The sequence below is a fragment of the Azolla caroliniana genome, unplaced genomic scaffold (assembly GCF_043228905.1).
Source record: "Azolla caroliniana isolate FFs.n. ecotype wild unplaced genomic scaffold, voAzoCaro1.0.p SCAF_254, whole genome shotgun sequence".
Classification (NCBI taxonomy): domain Eukaryota; kingdom Viridiplantae; phylum Streptophyta; class Polypodiopsida; order Salviniales; family Salviniaceae; genus Azolla; species Azolla caroliniana.
In genome coordinates this window covers 7,333-27,783 of record NW_028230689.1, presented here as the reverse complement: position 1 = coordinate 27,783, position 20,451 = coordinate 7,333, and the positions used below count along the sequence as shown (strand labels likewise).

Sequence of the window (20,451 nt, the reverse complement as noted above, 5' to 3'; positions counted from 1 at the left end):
AGCGTTGATGTTTGCAATGTAATATTCTAAATTTATCCTTTTAGTAACTTCTCACTTCTTCCTTGGTGGAATTGTGACTACATATTTCATAGCAAAAGAAGGAAAATATACAATCATGGATTTCCTTGCCATTTATAGAATTGGATGTGTTATCAATAATTGATTTATATTGTCATTATTGTTGATTATTAGAAAACGATGAAAAATACATGAAATTTTTTATTGCAAATTCATAGTTTTAACAAAATACAATTATGAACATAAACATTATTACTGTTATGGAAATGGTTTATAGATATTATAACCTAAATAAAAATTTCAAGTGTGTTTAGAGTTATATGTTGCTCATATGAGCAAGAAGTATTCTTGAATTAATGTTAATAAGAAGCTGTGTCAAATATTCCCAAAATTCAATGATGTTTATTAACACATACAAATATATTCTAGTTTAATCTATATATACATTGTACCCTGTGGAGTTAAGGCATTCCCAAATTTCAACCATGTTTGTTGAGACATACAAATATCTTAAGTTGAATCCATATCTGATTGATACGCACCATTGCCTTATAAAGAGACTAAAGCAAAGCATTAGAAACCCTATTTTGCAACCAGCATGCAACCTTCTTCCTTAATTAAGACATTCCCAAATTTCAACCATGTTGGTTGAGACATACAAACATCTCAAGTTTAATCCATATCTGATTGATATGCACCATCACCTTACAAAGATGCTGAAGCAAAGCATTAGAAACAAGATGCATGAAAGGTTCAAAATAGTCAATATCGTCAATAAATTACTAGTAAAATTGCAACAAGCTGAACAAACCACCTACTTTTTATCCATTGTACAAAATATAATACTTTCAAAACGAGCAATCACTATGTGCAAGCACAGCAAATCAATCCGATACATCTTATTTGTGAGCATATCAATGAATTCTGAGAAATTATATATCAGATAGACATTGAAGATTAAATAGTAACAAACAACAAAGGCTTCACTTATTTTACATAGAAACAGCTCTGCTGATTTCAACTATACTCTCATCTAAAAAAGGGGCTCGACAAAAGGTTTGTGTTCACACTAAGCTAAAATAGCTGAAAACTACTTTCTTTGAAAATACCACTCTTGGGATTACTACAACTACACAATGTCTGCAACACCATAGCAAATGTGATTGGCGTTAAAGAACTCACATTGTTTAGGTATTGTGCATATGACATCAAAGAAAGAAAATAAAGTGCTAAAACCATTACTCTTGATAATGACTTGTCTGAAGATAATATTTGAAGTAGATCCCCCAAAAACCATTAATTAAAACATAACAATCTCAAGGAAAGCCTAATAAGTGAAACACAAACCAGATACAAATCTACGATGTTATCAACATCCGATTCCTATCAACCAACCCCAACCAGAAGCTCAATAGCTTGTCCTACCATCTCCTTCTGTGATGATGTCACCAAACGATCCTCCACTAGGTATCATAGGAAGCACATGTTCTTGATGAGGCACAATAACATCAAGCAAATAAGGTCCTGGAGTCTCCAACATCTTCTCAATGGCTGCTCTAAGATCAGACTTTTTTGTGACGCGAGCGGATGGTACCTTACATCCCTCTGCAATCTTGCAAAAGTCGGGGAAAATCGCACTCTCATCCCTCGGATCACCGAGGTAAGTATGTGCTCTATTTCCCTTGTAAAACCTATCTTCCCATTGCACGACCATACCAAGGTGTTGATTGTTCAAGACCACGATTTTCACTGGCAATTGCTCCACACTTATGGTGGCAAGCTCTTGGATGTTCATTAAAAAACTACCGTCTCCATCAATATCAATTACTGGCATGTCAGATCGGGTCACTGCAGCTCCCAGAGCAGATGGCAATCCAAAGCCCATAGAACCAAGTCCACCTGATGAGATCCATTGCCTTGGCCTATCATACTTGAACCATTGGGCTGCCCACATCTGGTGTTGACCAACACCAGTAGAAATGATGGCCTCCCCTTTTGTAACATCATGAATCATCTGGATTGCATGTTGTGGGCAGATAAGGTCCTCAAAGTCGGGGTAATTCAAAGGCCATTTGTTCTTCTGGTCAGCGAGCTCATTGTTCCATGGTGAGAAATCAAACGAGAGCTTTTGTGCTTTAATGAGGCGGGTAATACCCTGCAATGCAGGGCGGACATCGGCACAAAGGGAGATATGGGCTTGCTTATTCTTCCCAATCTCAGCGGAATCCACATCAATATGAACAATGCTAGCACGACTTGCAAACTTCTCAAGTTTTCCAGTAACTCTATCATCAAATCTTACCCCAAAAGCAAGGAGGAGGTCAGCTTTATCCACTGCATAGTTGGCATATACCGTTCCATGCATGCCTAACATGTGGAGGCATCGATCATCCGATGACGGAAATACGCCGAGACCCATCAGAGTAGTTGTGACCGGGATACCTGTGAGATCCACAAATTCTCTAAGTTCTTCACTCGAATTAATACATCCTCCTCCACAGTATATCACTGGTTTCCGGGACCTTGAAATCAACCTCAAAATTTGTTCAAGTTGGTTATCTTGGGGTTGTTTTGGAAGGCGATCAAGATAACCTTGAAGCTTCATGGGTTGGGACCAATCTGGTATTGCCATCTGTTGTTGGATATCTTTTGGAATGTCGACGAGTACAGGACCCGGGCGACCCGATGACGCGAGAAAGAAAGCCTCTTTGATGATCCTAGGGATATCTTCTACATTCATGATGAGATAGTTATGCTTAGTGATGGATCGTGTGACTTCAACAATAGGGGTTTCTTGGAAGGCATCAGTGCCTATCATGCGTCGGGGTACTTGACCCGTGATGGCGACCAATGGGGTGCTATCGAGCATAGCATCCGCCAATCCAGTGACGAGGTTTGTGGCTCCAGGTCCCGATGTGGCAATACAAACTCCTACTTTTCCTGATGCTCGGGCATAACCTTCGGCAGCAAAAATCTCTCCTTGCTCATGCCGACAAAGCACATTTCGGATGATTTCCGACCTTGTGAGAGCTTGGTGTATCTCCATTGATGCTCCACCGGGGTAAGCAAACACATCTACCACACCTTCTCTCTCCAGAGCTTCTACCAATATATCACTACCTTTACGGGGCTCGGAATCGGCATACCTGGAAGCCAAGAAAGTCGGCGGAGACAACGAAAGCTCGAGTTTTGGTTGGGTAGTAGCCACATTTGTTTCCATGGAGATCCTTCCATGTCTCTGTCTCTGGCGCAGAGGAGGGTTGGGGTGTCTGCGGAGAGAAACAGAGGCGCCCAATTGAAGATGGGAGGACTGAAATGCAGATCTGGAGGTGGAGCTGTGGATTGGAAGAGTGGGTAATGGTGTCATCGCCATAGCCATCGCTGGTGACAGAGAAACTTCCCAAGGGAGAAAAGATGGAAGGAAACAGAGGAAGAGAAGAGATATGGATGGTCCTAAGAAATTTACATAATTCTTCTTCACTGCATCAAGAATTTAGTTTTAAAAGAAAACCTAGTTAGTAGTCACCGACTTTAAAGTTTTAAGTTTCCAAGTGTGTGTTGTGTGTCCCCCCAGGGGCAAACAGAGAAACACGCAGACTCTATTGTCTTTGTCCGCCCGCAAGGAAACCTATACCCGTCCGATGATTCACTGATACATGTCTCAGATTCGTCGAGCCACTTGTCATCGTGTTGGCACACCCGTGGACAATGGTCAACCCACTTTGTCTATGCGTTGTTTGAGCATATACTAGTGAGCTTGTAAATAGATATAGTGCATTGTTAGGAGGCAACTAAGGTTGCAAACTAGCTCATTTGCGTAATAAATAGTAGGGTCAGCCCTAATTAGCTCGACAGTAGTCGATTAATTAAAATGCATGAGATTGATTGCTTTCCTAAACTTGTGTGGCATTAGAGTGGCCTTTTGGTAATTTTTTGTAATGGTTAACTTGCATGAGATGAAGCTTTCGACCTCAAGGTGTTAACTCTTGCTTGTTACTTTGGGTTTGGTTATACGAATGCTCCGAGTCTTAAGACTACCAATTAAAAAATGATGGTCATGTGTACATCAACCAAAGTGTAGAAGAAAGAAGTGTAGAATGCGACAATGCACAACAACAATAATATTTATCTCTCATATAACCTTCAACCCCCTTGTTTGTTTTCAATTAGAGCATATGAGTTTTTGGTAGATTAATGGTTATTAGCCCATGATGTAATACTAGTGAATAAGACATTTTGCTAGCCAATGCCATTTTTTTAGGTCAAATCACTAGTGTACACACTCAAATTGTGAAAGTGTTTTTAGAACAAAACCACTATCAAATGAAAAACTCCCAATGATAACTTTGTCAAGGCCTTCTTGCTTTACAAACTCATCGATGGATTGTTCCAATTCATCAACGCCTATATAACACCCATTGGTGCAAAGTGCAACAGAGAGAAATTTGAAATTCGTGCTACCATACACACACATGGCATATCACCTTCACATATGTTCGAGATATTACAAGCATATATTGGCTTAATTAGTATCGCGAGTTCTTCTATCCTTCTCCAAAGATTCTTACAAAGATCACCTTTATCTTACTTATGAAAGATTGCATGACATTTGTTTTTGTAAAATAGCATGTAGATTTATGAAAGTGTAACGTGGTTATAAGTTAGAACTTATGGACAAAATTAACAATATAGATGTTTAAAAACACGTAGAGAAATAAAAACAGAGAGAACAAACAAGACTTGAGGCCACTTCAAAAAAGGAACTCACTCTGTTCCTTCTATCGCCCTTCCTCGAGGTGACAGGTTCTAAGCATGTCTCCTTGGCCCGCCTTCATCACTCGAGGCAATGTTTCTCGATCTTTTCTCAGAGGCCCATCCCCTGTGTCATGCTCATGGCATCCCTCCTGGAGAAAAAACTATCGTCACGATAAAACGAGCATTGATGACATGCCCAACCATCTCAACATGGATAGTCCCGAGTTTGTGCAGCGTGTCCTGGAACAAGTCGTGAAAGGAACTGAAGGCAAACTAGGGTTTGGTATCAATGGATCCAACCTAACCACTAATCCTTGTGCTAATTGGGACCCAACAACAGGATTTGCTTGTGTGAATGAAGGCTCGATTCCATGCCCTTCGTGTGGTTTAGTAAGCTATTGTAGTTCAGATTGCAAGAAGGAACACTTGAATATGCATAAGAAATGTTGTGATATGATCGTAAATAGGAGTCAAGTCCCAGAAGCATGGATTTAAGAGGATCAGCGAGATTCCGGAAAGCTCTTGTGAGATCAACTTCAGTATGGGGGAATATACCTTCCTATGGAATTATGGGAAGACATGCTCACATGGAGACTCTAGCCACAATTCCCAAGAATCTTAATTTATGCTTTGCTGCATCCGGCGATCTCCGGAATGTTATAGAGACAAATTGTCAGATACCTCGAGGATTTTCCGGGGATATCACTATGTACATAAATGACCATAACCCGATGATTGTTGCTCGAAATTTCTTGATATTGAACCTTCTTCGGACATGTGGTTATGATGCCATTGACGTTGTCATTGCATTGTGGTATTCAACATCGATGACATATTGTCAAAGTGTTTTAGTTGATGTGTTAGCCATAGCTACTCTGAACAGGGCTTATAAATATAGTAACAAAGAAGAGAGATTCCAATTAAATTTTGGGTCTTTTAGTACTGGTTCTGTTTTAAGTGTTGAAGATGGAGGCGAGATATGGCCGTTTTTGGTATGCATGTGTGAGAATAAATGCTCTTTGCAATCCATTTTGAGTTCAAGGATGGAGACTATTCAGAAAGGTCCCAAATTTTATGCTAAATTGGCCCGTCTTCTCCCATCACATCAAGTTGTGTGGGAGGAATTCCGTCGATCTGGTATGATTCTTCCTTTTGGCTCTTATTACCACACAGGCGAATGGACTCTTAATAAGTTCATCGTCCATCCATCAGAGGGGTAGATAATAGGTCCTGATGCAAACCCTCTCAGTGGTTGGAATATGATGAATGTTATATCAACTGGTTCAGTATATCGAGTCCCAAAATATGATATGTTTGGATCCCTTTTTTTCCATCTTCGTGATAAGCTCGGCAAGTTTGTAGAAAAGCTCAAGGAGTGTAAAGTATGTTTCAATCTGTCTTGCAAGAGCGCGTCTCACTTAGCGTCGTACTTGAAGCATAGTGGCATTCGGTTGCATCGTGTGGATACTTCAAACATAGCTGATGTTGAATATTGTGGACTCAAGCAAGTGCTCAATGATTGGGGCCCTCTCCTAGAAAGAGTGCCAGATTTCAATTCAACCCTTATTACATACTTCATGAATTGGGCTTTTTCTCAGACCAAATCAACCCCTGATGACATTATGACGCAGTCAAAACTCACTAGTTCTGATGTTGCTGCAGCAGTTAAACTAATTATGGAAAGAGACGTAATGGGATCTGGAGAATTCTTAAGGCTTCTTTCAATTGGCAATGGTAATGGAAGTTTGTCTATGCTGGATTACTTCCATGACTCCTCTTCGTTCGAGAGATTTCTGGAGTCGATAAATGCCGATGTAGATGCAGAGGCAGTAGGTTTGACAAGGCAGAAAAAGAATAATATTGTTCCACATAGGCTTTCAGTTGGGATTGAAGATTGTAATGGTATTCCAGGGAAGACAGCTAATTATGATCGATGCTACTATGATTGCATGGTTGGTGATATGTCATTTACAGAACGCTTTGTTGAGTGGGGTCTTGAGAGTGATTGTAAAGTAGGAAACCAATTTTGAGAGTATGGTAACCTAATTTCAGTTTTTCTTCAAGCAATGTTATTTTAGGAGGCATTCAATGATATGTTGTGATCAACAGGATGCTCTCAAATGCCAGTTGAATCTCCAATAGACATTTGAGCCTCAGATTGATGGTATTGGGATCCATCCTCCTTTGTGAAGGCATGACCTAAACCTTTATATCCATGGATGCATGGAAGGAAGATGTATACAAAAAGTGTGTTAAAACCAGTACCGACACAAACAGGTTAATTACAACAGGGAGGGTTTCAGCTATCACTGAGGTTCTCTAAAATCATTATTGGTTAAGAAAGGTTCCATGTTTTTGAGTAGATAAGATATACCCAACGTAAGGGGAAGGGTGTCTTTAACTGTATGGAAACTGCATGTTTTTAGAAATCCCGTTGTGGGCAACAAAAAACTTGCAATTTGTTTGTAAGTTTAAGTGCCTTGTGGTGATGAAATGAGTATAATCCCCCTGAATCTTCCCTGAGTTCTGCCGAAAGGCTGGGGTTTGTCCATAATTTTAGACATTTGAAGGATAAATAAAATGTACACTTGTGAGAAAATAATAGGAATACGAGATTCTTTTTACCTCATTACCATGTTGATGATTATGGACACTAATGTCCTTTCTCCGAACTATGTAATTTACCGTTCTACAGTAGCAACAATGATGAGATTCATGTGAATTGTTTGCTTTGCTTCATGTTTCCTTTTTCCAAACACTACTGTATGATACTTTCCTTTTAGAATTTGGAGCTTTAAAATTGTTTGCTTGTTTGACATCGGTGTTTGGTTCCAACAGATTATAAAAACTAAAGTATTGAACATTTCATCGTTAGATACCTTACTATCCAAACTTTGAAGTATAGAGCGTAAACAACTTTCATGAGCTGATTTCACATCCCAATGGGAGCGAACAAATCAATATGAAATAGGTAGCACATTTACTGGGTAAATAGAGTATTCATCCTATGCAACATACCATATGATGTATGATGTATAAAAAATAGTTTAGTCAAAAGATTCAAGGGCATAACAAAGTCTTAGTAGGATACTTAAAATCAAATGCAGAATCTCAACATACCATATGATGGATGATGTATGAAAAATAATTGAGTCAAAAGATTCAAGGGCATAACAAAGCATTAATAGGATACTTGATCAAATGTAGAATCTCAACATTATGGATAACCAAAGGTCAAGATTACAAATAAACTAGAATCTGAATCCTCTTATTGATCAATCAAATAAGTTCAAGAACAGATGGAAGTCTAAAAATAAAATATTTGCGGGAGAAGCAACTATGTGATCATTGTCTCTAACTTATAAAACTAAAAATCAATCATTAAAATAGAATATTTGTGGGAGAAGCAACTATGTGATCATTGTCTCTAACGTAAAGAACTAAGAATCAATCATTACATAAGACTGGTAGACATAAGTGTTTATTTACTCTACATAACAATCATGAAGGAGAGAATCAGAACGGTGGTGTAGCTATAGATATTTAAACCTCCCGAGCAACAAGCTGCACTAGCTAATTTCGGTGTTGAAATTGATGATTCTGGAGAACCCACAGTAGAAGAAGATCCAGTAGTCGGAGCCGGAGGAGACGCGGTAAATGAAGCAGTAGGTGGAGGAGCCGTCGATGAAGGAGGGGCCTCGGGGGAATCGGCTAATTGTTGTGCTGGAGATGAAGAGGGGAGGGCTTCTGGGGCACCGGAAATTGATGAAGTGGGAGCCATCTCTGGCGAGGCTGCTATTTGCAAGGTTGGTGATTCGGCAACCGAAGGCGAGGAAGTATCCGGACCCGGAGCTGGAGCAATAGAGCCCGATGTCAATGAAGGGGATGGGGAAATGAGAGGTGGCTGTGCATTCGAGTCGGGAGTTGTACTCGGGGGGAGAGTCGTGGGCATGGGATTAGTAGTACTTGGGGCCGGAGATGGGGCGAGGGCTGGTTCCGAAGGTGTTGACACTGGTGCAAACATGGGGCTTGGTGATGGTGATGGTGGGGGAGATGGATTCGACTCTGGTATGAGGATTCCCCCGATGCCATGGCATGCTATCCCGGCAGCTGCCACGATACGGCCACATACATCAGGCTTGACAAGGTCCACGCCATTCAACGAGTAGCGGATAGCCGTGTTGGTGGTGACTTGGACACCCGAGGAGGCGGCGAGGAAGGTGGGGATGGAGGTGCCCACGGGGAGGGCTCGCAGCCTCTCGAAGCTGAAGTTCCCTCGCAATATGTGGTAACGGACGATGGACGCGTAGTTGATGGGCGCGATGGACGAGATGTTGTTGGCGAGGGCCGCGTCCGAAGGGATGAGGAGGGTCATGGGGGGTGTGAGGAGGGAGATGGTAAGGAAAGGGAGGAGTGTGGCAGTGGTTAAGAAGCCATTGCTTCTCAAGTCTTGCAACAGGGCTGTGAAATTTGCATTGGAGATGCCAAATTGGTTGTTGTTGTTGTGGCCGGGTTGAGCCATGGAGCTTGGAATTGCATGGAAGGCAAGGAGCAACAACAGAAGCTCAAATCTCCTACAAAGGAAGAATCCATGCTGCCTAGGTGAAGGGGAGGCCACCATGGTAGCAGAGAGAGAAAGAGAGAGAACACAGGCAGCCTCTGTTTTTCTAGACTGGTTGGTTGTTGTGTGTGTATGTGTTTGTATGTAAGTATAAAGGGTTCCTTTTCTTTCTTTTTTTTGCATGAAAGCGAAAGCAAAAGCTTGTGTCCGAAACCTTTGGCTTTTCTGCACATCCCCAATTTATATTTAGCGATGCATTTAAAGGTGTGGTTCTCCTCCACCATCGCCATGGCCATGGCCATGCTCATGCTCTGTCTCCCTTCCCCCCCTGCATGTTTCCCTCCCTCCCACAAATCAAATCAATATCACTTCCCACCACCTGCATATCACATGTATCAATCATCTCTAATCCATTCCCTGACCCGCCCGCCCGCCCGCCCATCCTATCCGTCCGTCCATCCACACGGTATATAAAACCTCGGACCTTCAGAAATCTCTCTCGTGTCCGCCCACCCAATCGCATAGCCTCTTCCTTCCATGTACTCGGCACGAGTTGGACTCCAATGCTTGTCTCGTCTGCGACTAGAGGCTACCTATCCCTCCACTAATGCCCCGTTGGCGCAACACCGAAGATGCAAGTCTCACATATAGATAGACACATACATTCGTCTATGCATATGTACCCACCCCCTTTTGGGGATATCAATCACATTCAAGTCGTAGACATTGTTTCATTACCTTGGGCCTTCCTCAAACTTCCTTTCTACAAAGGTAGCGAGGTGAGACCGAAATTCACTCTAAGCTTATGGACAAAAGCATCTATCTACCTCTCCTAAGAGTTTTCAACCTTTAGTAATGGTTAGAATCCTGACCACCCCAAGGCTTAAAAAGGTTAGTGGGTTAGTCAAACTACTTTTGTCCCAACTCAAAGAAAAACACAACAAAAGACTATGTTTGGCTTCATTCATATTATGACTCTTGGATATATGCTCCTAGCTTGTGATTTTGAGTTTCGAGTCTTTCACTTGGTCCAACTTAAAACTTACACTAGATAGTTTACCCGTGCACTAATTTTTCGTCGATCACATTAATGTTCAATTGTTGCATCATGTGGTTTGTCTTGTATTTCCTACCCACACATTGGCCCATGCTCAAAACTTGGATGTTAGATCATCATCGCACCACGTACCTTTGAAAATTTGATCAGGATCGTAAGTTTATGCGTCCTTGTTTAATATCACGACACCCTCTTGGGTGATACTTTTTATTATTACCACAATGTCATTGGCACCCACACAGTTTAAAAGAAAAGGAGAGAAGAAGTGTTGAAATGAAGCATTTGTTGGATAGTGGGGGAAGTAAGTATTAACAAGAAGAGCTTCCACGATGTAAACACAAATAATAAACTTTGAGAAAGTAGTGAAAGGTGGTGGGGATAGAATTTATAATGAATATAATTTACCAATAATGGAGCTTCATTAATGAATGCGAAAAGGATTAGAACCGGTCGCGTCGCCTGAGAGATTCGAACTCTCGCGGGGAGACCCCATGTACTTAGCAGGCACACGCCTTAACCACTCGGCCAAAGCGACCACGGATGTTAGCCTAACTTTAGCAGGAATTATATAAGTAAATTTTGATTTACTCAATTTCCTTGCTGGAATATACTGAGTATGTAGGAATTTCGTTTGATGTATGTTTTCATTTGCTTTTTATGTACAGAGCGGCGAGCTGAAACATGTGGCCGGATTTTTTGTGTGAATGAGCACACCATTTCTCTTGGACATTGTGTTGTTTTGGGCAATTGTGTGACTGAGAGAGACAAGACTCAATTTATACATATCCATGGCATGTCAGTTATGTATTTTTTTTTAAAAATTTTAAAAGCATTGGCCTTTGTTTAATTCTCTTATTTGGAGTGACAAGTTTGTCTGGAAAACATGCATTTACGATTGGTAGAGAATTTGATAGATCCATCTGAAACATGGATTCAGTGGGAATCTTATTGACATAGATGGTTTAGATTTGGCGGATTGACCGGAACTTCCAAGCGGGTATTTTTTTGCTGTTGAATGCATAGACATTGGTCTCTTATTGATCAAGATATCCTGGTATTGATATATAATACCACGACGTTTTATCATCTTTACCTCACAACTTGTAGCAGATTTTACCCCCAAAAACTTTGATCCAATTCGAACTATTCATCCATGATGGAAAAAAAAAGTAGCTACAGTCTTTCCTTAAAAACCCATACAGATAGCCAATATGAGCGATGTGAAGAAAAGCTATCAATCTGAATGAAATTCCTCTCACGTGGTACACATTTTCGGATTTCCTAGTAAATGTACTAGAAACAAACGCTTAAACCAGAAATGTACATTTGCAGTGTCATTTTCATGGGATGGATTCGAGACTTTCAGATTTGGTGAAAATTTCCTACATATAGAGTTACACAATAATATGATATGTACTGATACATTGCTTAACCAATCAGTCATTTCCGCAGCATTGAGCCTCACAACCTTCTTTTAATTATATACATTATACATATTTTGTATGTAAACCTTAGAAGGAAATCCTGAGTATGGAAAAGTGGGTGGAAATTTACCTTTTCTCTTCAAAAAAGCTAAAATCTTCTTAATCCGGTCGCGTCGCCTGAGAGATTCGAACTCTCGCGGGGAAACCCCATGTACTTAGCAGGCACACGCCTTAACCACTCGGCCAAAGCGACCATGGATAGAGACTGAATTCTAGTTATTGTATGTATCCTATAAAATCCACCAGAATCCCACATCCTTTATACTTCCTTCTGTTATCCTTAATTCTCTCTCGATGGATTTCAACAAACCCTTCAATTCTGCCTTTCCCTCATTTCACCTCAGAGCTCTCTCATCCAGAACACCATACAACCTGCCATTGACATTCTGCTTTTCAGCAAACCCTAAGAGTATCAAATCTCAGTATGCAACCAACAGGCAAGTCTCCCTACTTTTTCAATGTAAGGTATTCTTTAGTCTGCATAACCTTAAATATTATTGAAACATCCATTGATCCTCTGTTCTCTAAAACACCTAAATTTTCAATCAATCAATAATTGAAACCCTTCAAGTGTACCTTAAGAAACTATCTGTAATCCGAGACCCTAAAGGTATACAAAACCATAGTGTTTGTTTTCAAAACCGTATATGTGTGTGTGTGTGTGTGTGTGTGTGTGTGTGTGTGTGTGTGTGTGTGTGTGTGTGTGTGTGTGTGTATCACAAGAAGCAGTCAGTAATTCAAAATCGCAATATTGAAGGAAATAGTTAGTAAGTCAAAACCGTAGCATTATATCCGAGGGAACAGTCAGCAATTCTATGTTACGCAAAACCCTGCAAATTTATCTTGCCTTCTCTAAAACGCAATAAATATATTATATTTCAGGCATAGCCCTCTCAATTCATGATTTTGATAGATTATGTAATTTCTACATATTTGTAGGAGTATTACGCCAAAAACTTTAGAGATGAAGAAAATGCCATATGATGTGGATGATGATTTGCGAAAGATGTGCGAGTCAGGTCGTATTGAAGATGCAGTTTCTTTTTTTGAACTTGTTCACAAAGGAGGCTTGAATCTGATTCCTAAGAACTATGCCTTTCTTTTACAAGAATGTGCCAAAATGAAAGCTCTTGATGAAGGCAAGAAAATACATGCTCTTCTCTGTACTAGTGATATGAAGGCAGATGTGTTTCTCATGAACAATTTGCTCAGCATGTATACCAAATGTGGATGTCTGAGAGAAGCTAGGGTAATATTTGATGCTATGGCCACATCTCGAGATGTGGTAACATGGACACTCATGATTGATGCATATATCCAACTTGGTCATGTGAAAGAAGCCATCAAACTGTTTTTCACTATGTTGAAGAGGCGAGTGAAACCAAACAAGATCACATATGTCCGGCTTCTCAAAGCATGCAGTGGTCCTGAAGCTCTTGATGATGGAAAACGAATCCATGAGCATGCCATGAAGAGACGCTTAGAGAAGAACAAATATGTTGGGGGTGCACTAATAGAGATGTATATCAAATGTGGGAGTATTAAAGAGGCTCGGAAAGTTTTTCATGGAGTTTTTCCTAAGGATACTGTTGTATGGACTCTCATGCTTTCTGGTTATGTTCAAAATGGGCGTTTCCGGGAGGCTCTCAAAGCCTTCCAGCATATGCGATGGAGATATGGAATTGAACCAACCACGACGTTGTGGATTATTGCCCTTAATGCATGTGGGAATATTGCAGATCTTGAATATGGGAAATTGCTTCACACGTGTATCATTGAAAGTTTCTCTGAATTGGATGTTTGCATATTAAACGAACTTGTTCAGATGTATATAAGATGTGGCAGTTTAGCTGATGCCCATTCTCTATTTGACAATATCTTTTCACCACCTGCTTCTTTGTGGGCTTCTATGATTGCCATGTACAAAGAATCTGGAGATCAAGAGGAGGCCTCAAAGCTTGTATGTAAACTGGATCATCTGGGTTTGAGCTCTATAGAAGCGTGTTCTTCATATGAGGCATATGATGAGCATAAGGAAGTTTTGAAATGATCGTGTCAAGTGCATAATATGAGTTTAGATACAGTAAAAACCTAGCTCCCTTGTTAAACATGCATAGAACCATCAGAGCATTAAAGATGCATTAAAACTTTCATGTAAAGTGCCACAAGTGAATGTGTATGAACTTTTTCCAATACCAAGGCAAGGTGATACACATACTCCAATAGTGAGGCAAGGTGATGCACATACTCCCTGGTTATATTTGCAAATCTGATGCCTGAATGTTTTCTTTGGTTCTCTTTATGACGCATGTTCACAGAATTTGATAGGTTCCAGGTGTATCACATGCAAAATAGTTCGTCAAAAGGGTTAATTGGCTGATGTTCATGTGCGTGGTAATTGCAATATAACATTATATTAGCACATAATAATGAGAGATTCGAGACATAATACAAAAGAAAAAAGCAGCAGTTTACTTGGGGCAATGATGGTATGATGGATATACTTCGTAGTCTCTACCCTCATTGTGGTACCCTGTTCACTTGCATGTTCTCTTTAAAATGGAATGAAGAAAACAACTATTGAGAATTGATTCTGCGGTCAATTGGGTTTCCAAGATTTGGTGGTTGATTTCAAGGCTTTTGTCTCATGGCTATCATTGAAGGAGAAATTGTGAAGTTAAGAGTCAATTTTGTGAGTATCATGAATATTTTGATAGAAATGTTAAGACCTTGCACCCAAAGTATCAGATAGATGTTGAAGTATATATTACAAAAGCATTATTGATTATGGAAGTTTTTTTCTCACTTGAATCAATACAAATAACATTATTTCAAGCTTTATTACTTTGATACTGCTGAAATCCAATCAAGTGTTGCAGTTCTTACTGGTAAGATGGAAGTTAGAAGAAAGGGAATGATTACCATGGTTCTCTGAAAGATTTAAACTAATCTATATCCCATAGATTTCTAGATTTCAACTTTGCCTTTTTTTATATGACCAATGTGAAGAATCTGGTCAAAGCCAATATTTCTTAATCAGGTGACTGGTATGGATGCTTGCTTCTTTGTATTAACCAAAGATTCTGTAAAAGGACTGAATCAAAACATCAGATGCCACACAATGGATTTCTGTATAATGGGAAACTTTATTACTCCCAAGAACAAAAGGCAATTCTTTTATAATGCAGAATCTACAATCCTTCATCATACCATAACAAGCTCTTTTGCTTGTTAGAATAAATAGGTTAATGTATCTATGAGCTGGAATATGAAAATATGAATTAGTCCCCTTTCTAATACCTATACCTCTTTAATCTTGGTTATCGATTACAGTTGTCATTCAGTTAATTTAAGTTGTCAATAACCATATCAAGTGTATATTGACAACTTAAATTATATAACATATAAGACAAAAAGCAACACATACACAATAATAAAACATTAAATAAACCTAATTACATCATATTCCATGCCGCGTTTAGCTGATTCAACCAGAAAACACTCTTCTTTCTTCTGGACACAAGAGTTGTATAGTGACCCAAACAATCAAATTAACACCCAAACAAAGGATTTATTTCATTGTAGCTCAGCTAAACTCATGGAAAAGGTTATCTCTAAGAGAATTATCTTCACAAATAGGTACTATACAAAATACAATGGTTTATACCATATGACTTCCAGGCAAAATTTGAGTCAAGACTGCCAAATCCTCTCTTGCAACTGCCATTTAAGGTGGGGTTATCACCGATCCATTTCTCATTTAACCAGAAACATGCAGATTCCATCCTCATTAAGACTCATCACTTGATGTTGTACTTCATATTATTAAATTGGACTTTAAATTGATCCATTGATTGTAAAAATTGATCTTCCAATAAAACAAATTCCATTAGATTAGGTTTTCTGGCTTTCTTTCAATCGATAGGCAGTGTCTAAGCATTCCTTTGCCCTTTGCACTTTTGATTGCAAATAGAAACTGCCAGATTTTGCATTCCTCTCAAACAAGTTTTCATACCTCTGGAATGCAAATTTGAACAATAAAGATTCAAGCATTTAGCAAAAGATAAAACAATACATAGCCCATCTCTTCTAAAACCTAAACACAACGAAACTAATCTCATTACTAGAATCTAATTCCTGTAACATTTCTTCCACTGAAGTACCCAAATTTATTATTGCTTCTAATTACCTGTAACATTTCCTCAACTGAAGTATTTTCATTGATTCCCAAAATCATTCTGGCTTCCTGCTCTGTCATCACCTTGCTTGACTTAGCTCCTAAATTTTGCAATGTTTCTTGTGCCACACCAGTCTTTGATGCATCTTGAATGGTTAAAAAAATTGCAAATAGACAAGTGATCAATAATGTGATCTTTTATAATGAGATTTAGAGATTTTCATGGAACAAATCTGCAAATTCTTTATATAACTCTCGAACATAAAATATATATAATGTGTGATTCTTACTTACTGGCAATTGCTTGCCTATAGGCTTGTGAAAAGGCTCTTAGAAGCACTCCTGATCCCAAGACGATTAAATTTGCAATAATTTTGCCAGCCTGCATCATTGATATCTTTCAGGACAGTTAGTATTTCATTTCAACGGAACGACAAAGAGACATCATTATATACCAGAAGACAGAGGAGCATATCTAAAAACAAGTGAATTGTAAGGCTTAGTTTGTACCTAGACTTTTCAATAATAATGTCACCAGTTACATTATCTTCAAGAATGTTCCGACCTCTGTATCCCTAATGTAAATAGAGGAATTGTGCTACATAGCATTGTCATCCATCGTGTTGGTCCTCAAAATCCAAAGTTATTTCTTTCATAATTTCCAGTTGAATAGCTTTGTCATCATTACCTCTCTAAATGTGGTCATAGAACTTATGATTAAAAGTAAAAAAATATCATATACGAAAATCCTTCTCAAGCAAATATACAAAGTGATCTTATATAGTCTTCATTCACACGTAAAAAGTTTAGGTAAACATAGCCCCCCAATTATGTGAGTTCTTCCTCTTATTTTCGTGTTGTTTTGCCTTTATTGTAATAAGAAAAATCCCTTACTGGCAAAAAAAAGTGCTAGAATATCCAACGATTAGAATCAAAGCAAAACTTATATTTGGAACAAAACGTATCAACGACCAATTCGAGAATCAAACAAGTCTACCACTCACCCTCCCTGTCTCTAATGGAGTAACCCTAGTGGTAACCTATTGGAGATATCCATCACAAGATCTTGGGTTCAAATTCCTAATACATCTTTGCTACACCATATACCATTTCTCCTAAACTACAGTGTCGAACTATAAAAGCACACGAGAACTGATTAAAAAGTCACGACAGCCATCTCCAACTACGGATCAAATTGGCTCTTCTTTCCTTCCTATCTCTCAAAAAGGAGGCAGAAACAGGGCTTACCATGGAAGCTGAAATCTGCTGGTGAAAAGCCTTGCTTTTATTCTTGCAGAGGACAAATCTCCTATAGAGAGAGAGAGAGAGAGAGAGAGAGAGAATATGTGTGTGTGAGAACCGACTCTGAGGTTTCACACGCACTGTTGACATTTATATGTGTGTAATAGAAATGGCTTCGAATTCTGGCTACATGAAGAGAGACTAATTATTCAGATAATACTTCCCGGCCTCACCTTCTCGGCCCTTGTCTTTTGCTCTCTCGTAGTATTGCTTGGTGTCCACAGGATCTCGTCACCTTCTTCAGACATTCGAGTTTCCTCTTTGCCCATGAAAGGATTAGAAACATCTCAAGGAAATATCATACACACTTCATACGGGGAGGGCGGCCCAAACTATTTGCTCCCTCGGCCAAGCTTTTCTTAGCAAATGGTACTTGTTTTGGATAGGTTTTCTTTCCCATTTTTTTGCTTGGCTTGCATGAAAACAATATACGAGAAAATGGCATAAGAAGTAGGAGGTTGAACAAAATTGATCCCTGCAATTTGGTTACCTTTTTCCTCCAAATAATTGATGTTGTGTTTGTCAAATGTCAATAGGTTCCCTATTCATGCATGAAGTTATGGGAAGCTCTCCAAAAACACCATCAAAGTTATAAATCTTATAAGTTTGATCCTTTATAATTATTCCACCTAACTATCTTCGCAATTCTAATTATCAGTTTTGGGTTCCTCTACTTATGGCCCATGGTGCACAACTGTTGCCCTATGCAATTGGTTTGGCACTTGGTACTCACTTGTCTAAGATCATTATGCTTTTAAGTGAGCTTTGATGTCAACTCCAACCATACCCTTGTAAACATAAAGTTCGTCGAAAAACAACTCCCCAAAACAAAGGGGAAACAAGAAACCTTCGATGTAGTAACTATTGTACTTGTCACCATTCTATTTTTTCCTTGAATCAGCTTTAGAAAATACCCATGCACACTCCAATAAGCAAATAACGTATGTCCGAGACGCCACTTGTAGCTTAGTTCAAAGTAACATAGATCGTTTAGGGATTTTGACTCTGGCACTTAAGGGTCCTAGTTATATCATGCATGCATCCTTGCCATAAAGTTTATGAATCTAGATTGAAGAAACCAAATACATTCAACTTACCACAGTACCAAGAGCTTGATAATAGATTGACTAGTAACATTGAAAGATTCATGGCAAGGAGGAAGCAAAGATTTTTCTTATGACATGCTAAATTATTTAAATAAGAAAACATTCTTTTGATGCAAATGTAATGTAAGAAATGTTATGCGACAAGGGACCACAAGTAAATAGAAGGTTGTCACCATAAATAATATTTATTTTCCTATCCCCAAAACAGCCGCCATTTTCTTATAAGGTTTGCATTGGTTATAAGTTATATGCATTTTCACATTGGACAAAATGTACGCCTCTTTGGCATCAATCAAAGACAGCCATCCATATTTGATTATCATGGCTAATGAGATAATGTCCTAATTCACAATCCCATGGTTCTTTGACACATGAATATCATCAAAAGGTCAAGACTTAATCATTTAAGTGTAAGCAAATAAGAGTGAGAGATGGATAAAAAAGAAACATACATCAATGATAAGTAACTAAATACCCAAACCGCAAATCTACCTTAAATGGAAAATGCCACCATCAAGATACTTAATGCTCACTCAATGCTAAAGCCGAAAACCTTTTTACTATAATAAGACGATTCAAACAGAATCTCGTAGTATATATATATAGGGAAATTTTACAAGATGTCTTAGGTATCTGAAATTCAAAATTTTGTACTGGATATTGATTTTCACTTTCAAGTTTCATGGGGCTTCCAGGATGCAACCCATTCTTTCAAGACCTCAACATTATTGCTCATGTCCTCTATTGTGTTACTCCCCATGGTCATAATGATTTCATTGCGGTAGCTTTCTTCAGCTTCCTCACGCAAGACTTGGAAGATTTCACACTCAAGATTGCTTTGAAGTTTTTGTCCTGTATATCCCCTACAAAACACATTCCATACAATCCTCCAATTAAAGACCAGCATACACTATAAATAAACCATTCTCATTTTTCTTCAAAACGTCTAAGAGCTTGCTAGTAATACCCGCCCAAAAAAGTTAAACTTTTATGTGATATGCTAACAAGATCATTCCAACATTTTAATACTTTTAAGGTATATAACATCCATTAGACTATGCATGAATTTTATCATCAACTAGAATTTCTGACCATGACTGGATTTCATAAGCTACATATTCATCCACCAATTTATTTATACATAAGATCCTTTTTAAAACCCTTAACTTACTTCTGTTCATACCTGTTTGTAAGCCTATCATATAGGATACCGTTCTCGGTTTGCAGCACAACCACGAGATCGAACCATCTCTCAGGAAAGAGGTCACAACCGTGGTAATCAACAATGTTTCCACCTTCTCTCATTGAGTCTTCTAGTTCATCGCAAAGCTTCATAATGTGCCCCACACATGAAGACAAAATTAAAACATAAACAATATAACACTTAAAAAACCTACTTCTACAATCATATTATTCCAGATAAAGCATACAAACCCACAACTTATTACATGATCCTCAAGATAAATACTAAACTTAACCTATGTCTATGGATTGTACCCTAAACCCTATATCTCCAGAGCCATTTTTTATGCAAAAAAGTACCAGATGTCCTATACCCTAAATCCAGTCATCAAATTATGTGTGCAGAATGGACATGCACCTGCATATTCATAGCCATTTATGTGCTTAAACCATGGGTCTTTCGCTATAGTCATTTGTGTGCTTAAAAGTACCAATGATGCTCCAAACCACCAAATAGACATGCATACCACCTTCATACTTATCTCAAAGTGGTATTGAGAGTTAAATGGAGACAAACCAGGTCTTCATTGAGCACATGGCACTGGAGTTCTGAGTCCCAACCATCATGGAGATGCTTCTCCTTCACGAGGTCACCCACGTTGATATGACGAAGCTGTGTTGCATCTGCAAGAAGGGAAGAAGTTGAAGTTTTCCCTGTCCCCGGTGTACCCGTGACAAGAACATTTGGTTTCTGTCTAGTGCCCACCATTCTGTTTTCAATGCTTTCGTTCACCTTGCTCCTGAAGAAG

At 38.9% G+C, this 20,451-nt stretch overlaps 5 protein-coding genes, 2 non-coding genes and 1 pseudogene across 8 annotated transcripts; 2 read left to right on the top strand and 6 right to left on the bottom strand.

The window, feature by feature from the left end:
- Nucleotides 1-975: 975 nt before the first annotated feature.
- LOC147848708 (acetolactate synthase 2, chloroplastic-like) lies at nt 976-3,414 on the bottom strand. The gene has a single exon (XM_087338208.1). The coding sequence runs from the start codon at nt 3,395-3,397 to the stop codon at nt 1,427-1,429; it is 1,971 nt and encodes a 656-aa protein (XP_087194334.1). The 5' UTR covers nt 3,398-3,414; the 3' UTR covers nt 976-1,426.
- Nucleotides 3,415-4,826: 1,412 nt separating this feature from the next.
- On the top strand, nt 4,827-7,116 carry LOC147848707 (uncharacterized; annotated as a pseudogene).
- Nucleotides 7,117-8,142: 1,026 nt separating this feature from the next.
- LOC147848706 (uncharacterized) lies at nt 8,143-9,394 on the bottom strand. The gene has a single exon (XM_087338205.1). The coding sequence runs from the start codon at nt 9,392-9,394 to the stop codon at nt 8,264-8,266; it is 1,131 nt and encodes a 376-aa protein (XP_087194331.1). The 3' UTR covers nt 8,143-8,263.
- Nucleotides 9,395-10,844: 1,450 nt separating this feature from the next.
- TRNAS-GCU (transfer RNA serine (anticodon GCU)) lies at nt 10,845-10,926 on the bottom strand. Its single transcript has one exon. It is a non-coding gene; the product is annotated as a tRNA-Ser (tRNA).
- A 1,060-nt stretch (nt 10,927-11,986) lies between these two features.
- TRNAS-GCU (transfer RNA serine (anticodon GCU)) lies at nt 11,987-12,068 on the bottom strand. The gene has a single exon. It is a non-coding gene; the product is annotated as a tRNA-Ser (tRNA).
- A 95-nt stretch (nt 12,069-12,163) lies between these two features.
- On the top strand, nt 12,164-13,985 carry LOC147848703 (pentatricopeptide repeat-containing protein At1g11290, chloroplastic-like). The gene is made up of 2 exons (XM_087338211.1): nt 12,164-12,335; nt 12,815-13,985. Coding segments are annotated over exons 1-2 (1,113 nt in total). The 5' UTR covers nt 12,164-12,333; the 3' UTR covers nt 13,926-13,985.
- Nucleotides 13,986-15,299: 1,314 nt separating this feature from the next.
- On the bottom strand, nt 15,300-17,450 carry LOC147848702 (mitochondrial import inner membrane translocase subunit PAM16 like 2-like). Of its 2 annotated transcripts, XM_087338212.1 has the most exons (4): nt 17,301-17,450; nt 16,347-16,434; nt 16,065-16,198; nt 15,300-15,892 (listed from the first exon to the last, which is right to left on the bottom strand). In XM_087338212.1, the coding sequence occupies exons 1-4, from the start codon at nt 17,442-17,444 to the stop codon at nt 15,770-15,772; spliced, it is 489 nt and encodes a 162-aa protein (XP_087194338.1). In that variant the 5' UTR covers nt 17,445-17,450; the 3' UTR covers nt 15,300-15,769. The 2 variants fall into 2 exon arrangements, with proteins under 2 accessions (XP_087194338.1, XP_087194339.1); XM_087338213.1 differs by lacking the exon at nt 17,301-17,450 and having other exon boundaries at nt 16,347-16,443.
- Nucleotides 17,451-18,932: 1,482 nt separating this feature from the next.
- Nucleotides 18,933-20,451, bottom strand: LOC147848701 (adenylate kinase isoenzyme 6 homolog). The gene is made up of 3 exons (XM_087338215.1): nt 20,220-20,451; nt 19,644-19,789; nt 18,933-19,323 (listed from the first exon to the last, which is right to left on the bottom strand). The coding sequence occupies exons 1-3, from the start codon at nt 20,409-20,411 to the stop codon at nt 19,134-19,136; spliced, it is 528 nt and encodes a 175-aa protein (XP_087194341.1). The 5' UTR covers nt 20,412-20,451; the 3' UTR covers nt 18,933-19,133.

Excerpts from the sequence above, each read along its gene's own strand:
- LOC147848708 (XM_087338208.1), bottom strand. The coding sequence starts at position 3,397 with ATGGCTATGGCGATGACACCATTACCCACTCTTCCAATCCACAGCTCC.
- LOC147848706 (XM_087338205.1), bottom strand. The coding sequence starts at position 9,394 with ATGGTGGCCTCCCCTTCACCTAGGCAGCATGGATTCTTCCTTTGTAGG.
- LOC147848702 (XM_087338212.1), bottom strand. The coding sequence starts at position 17,444 with ATGTCAACAGTGCGTGTGAAACCTCAGAGTCGGTTCTCACACACACAT. Across the intron at positions 16,435-17,300 it reads AGCAGATTTCAGCTTCCATG|GCTGGCAAAATTATTGCAAA; the intron begins GTAAGCCCTGTT and ends TCAATGATGCAG. Across the intron at positions 15,893-16,064 it reads CAGTTGAGGAAATGTTACAG|AGGTATGAAAACTTGTTTGA; the intron begins GTAATTAGAAGC and ends TTTGCATTCCAG.
- LOC147848701 (XM_087338215.1), bottom strand. The coding sequence starts at position 20,411 with ATGGTGGGCACTAGACAGAAACCAAATGTTCTTGTCACGGGTACACCG. Across the intron at positions 19,790-20,219 it reads ATGTGCTCAATGAAGACCTG|CTTTGCGATGAACTAGAAGA; the intron begins GTTTGTCTCCAT and ends CACATTATGAAG. Across the intron at positions 19,324-19,643 it reads TATGATAGGCTTACAAACAG|GGGATATACAGGACAAAAAC; the intron begins GTATGAACAGAA and ends TGTGTTTTGTAG.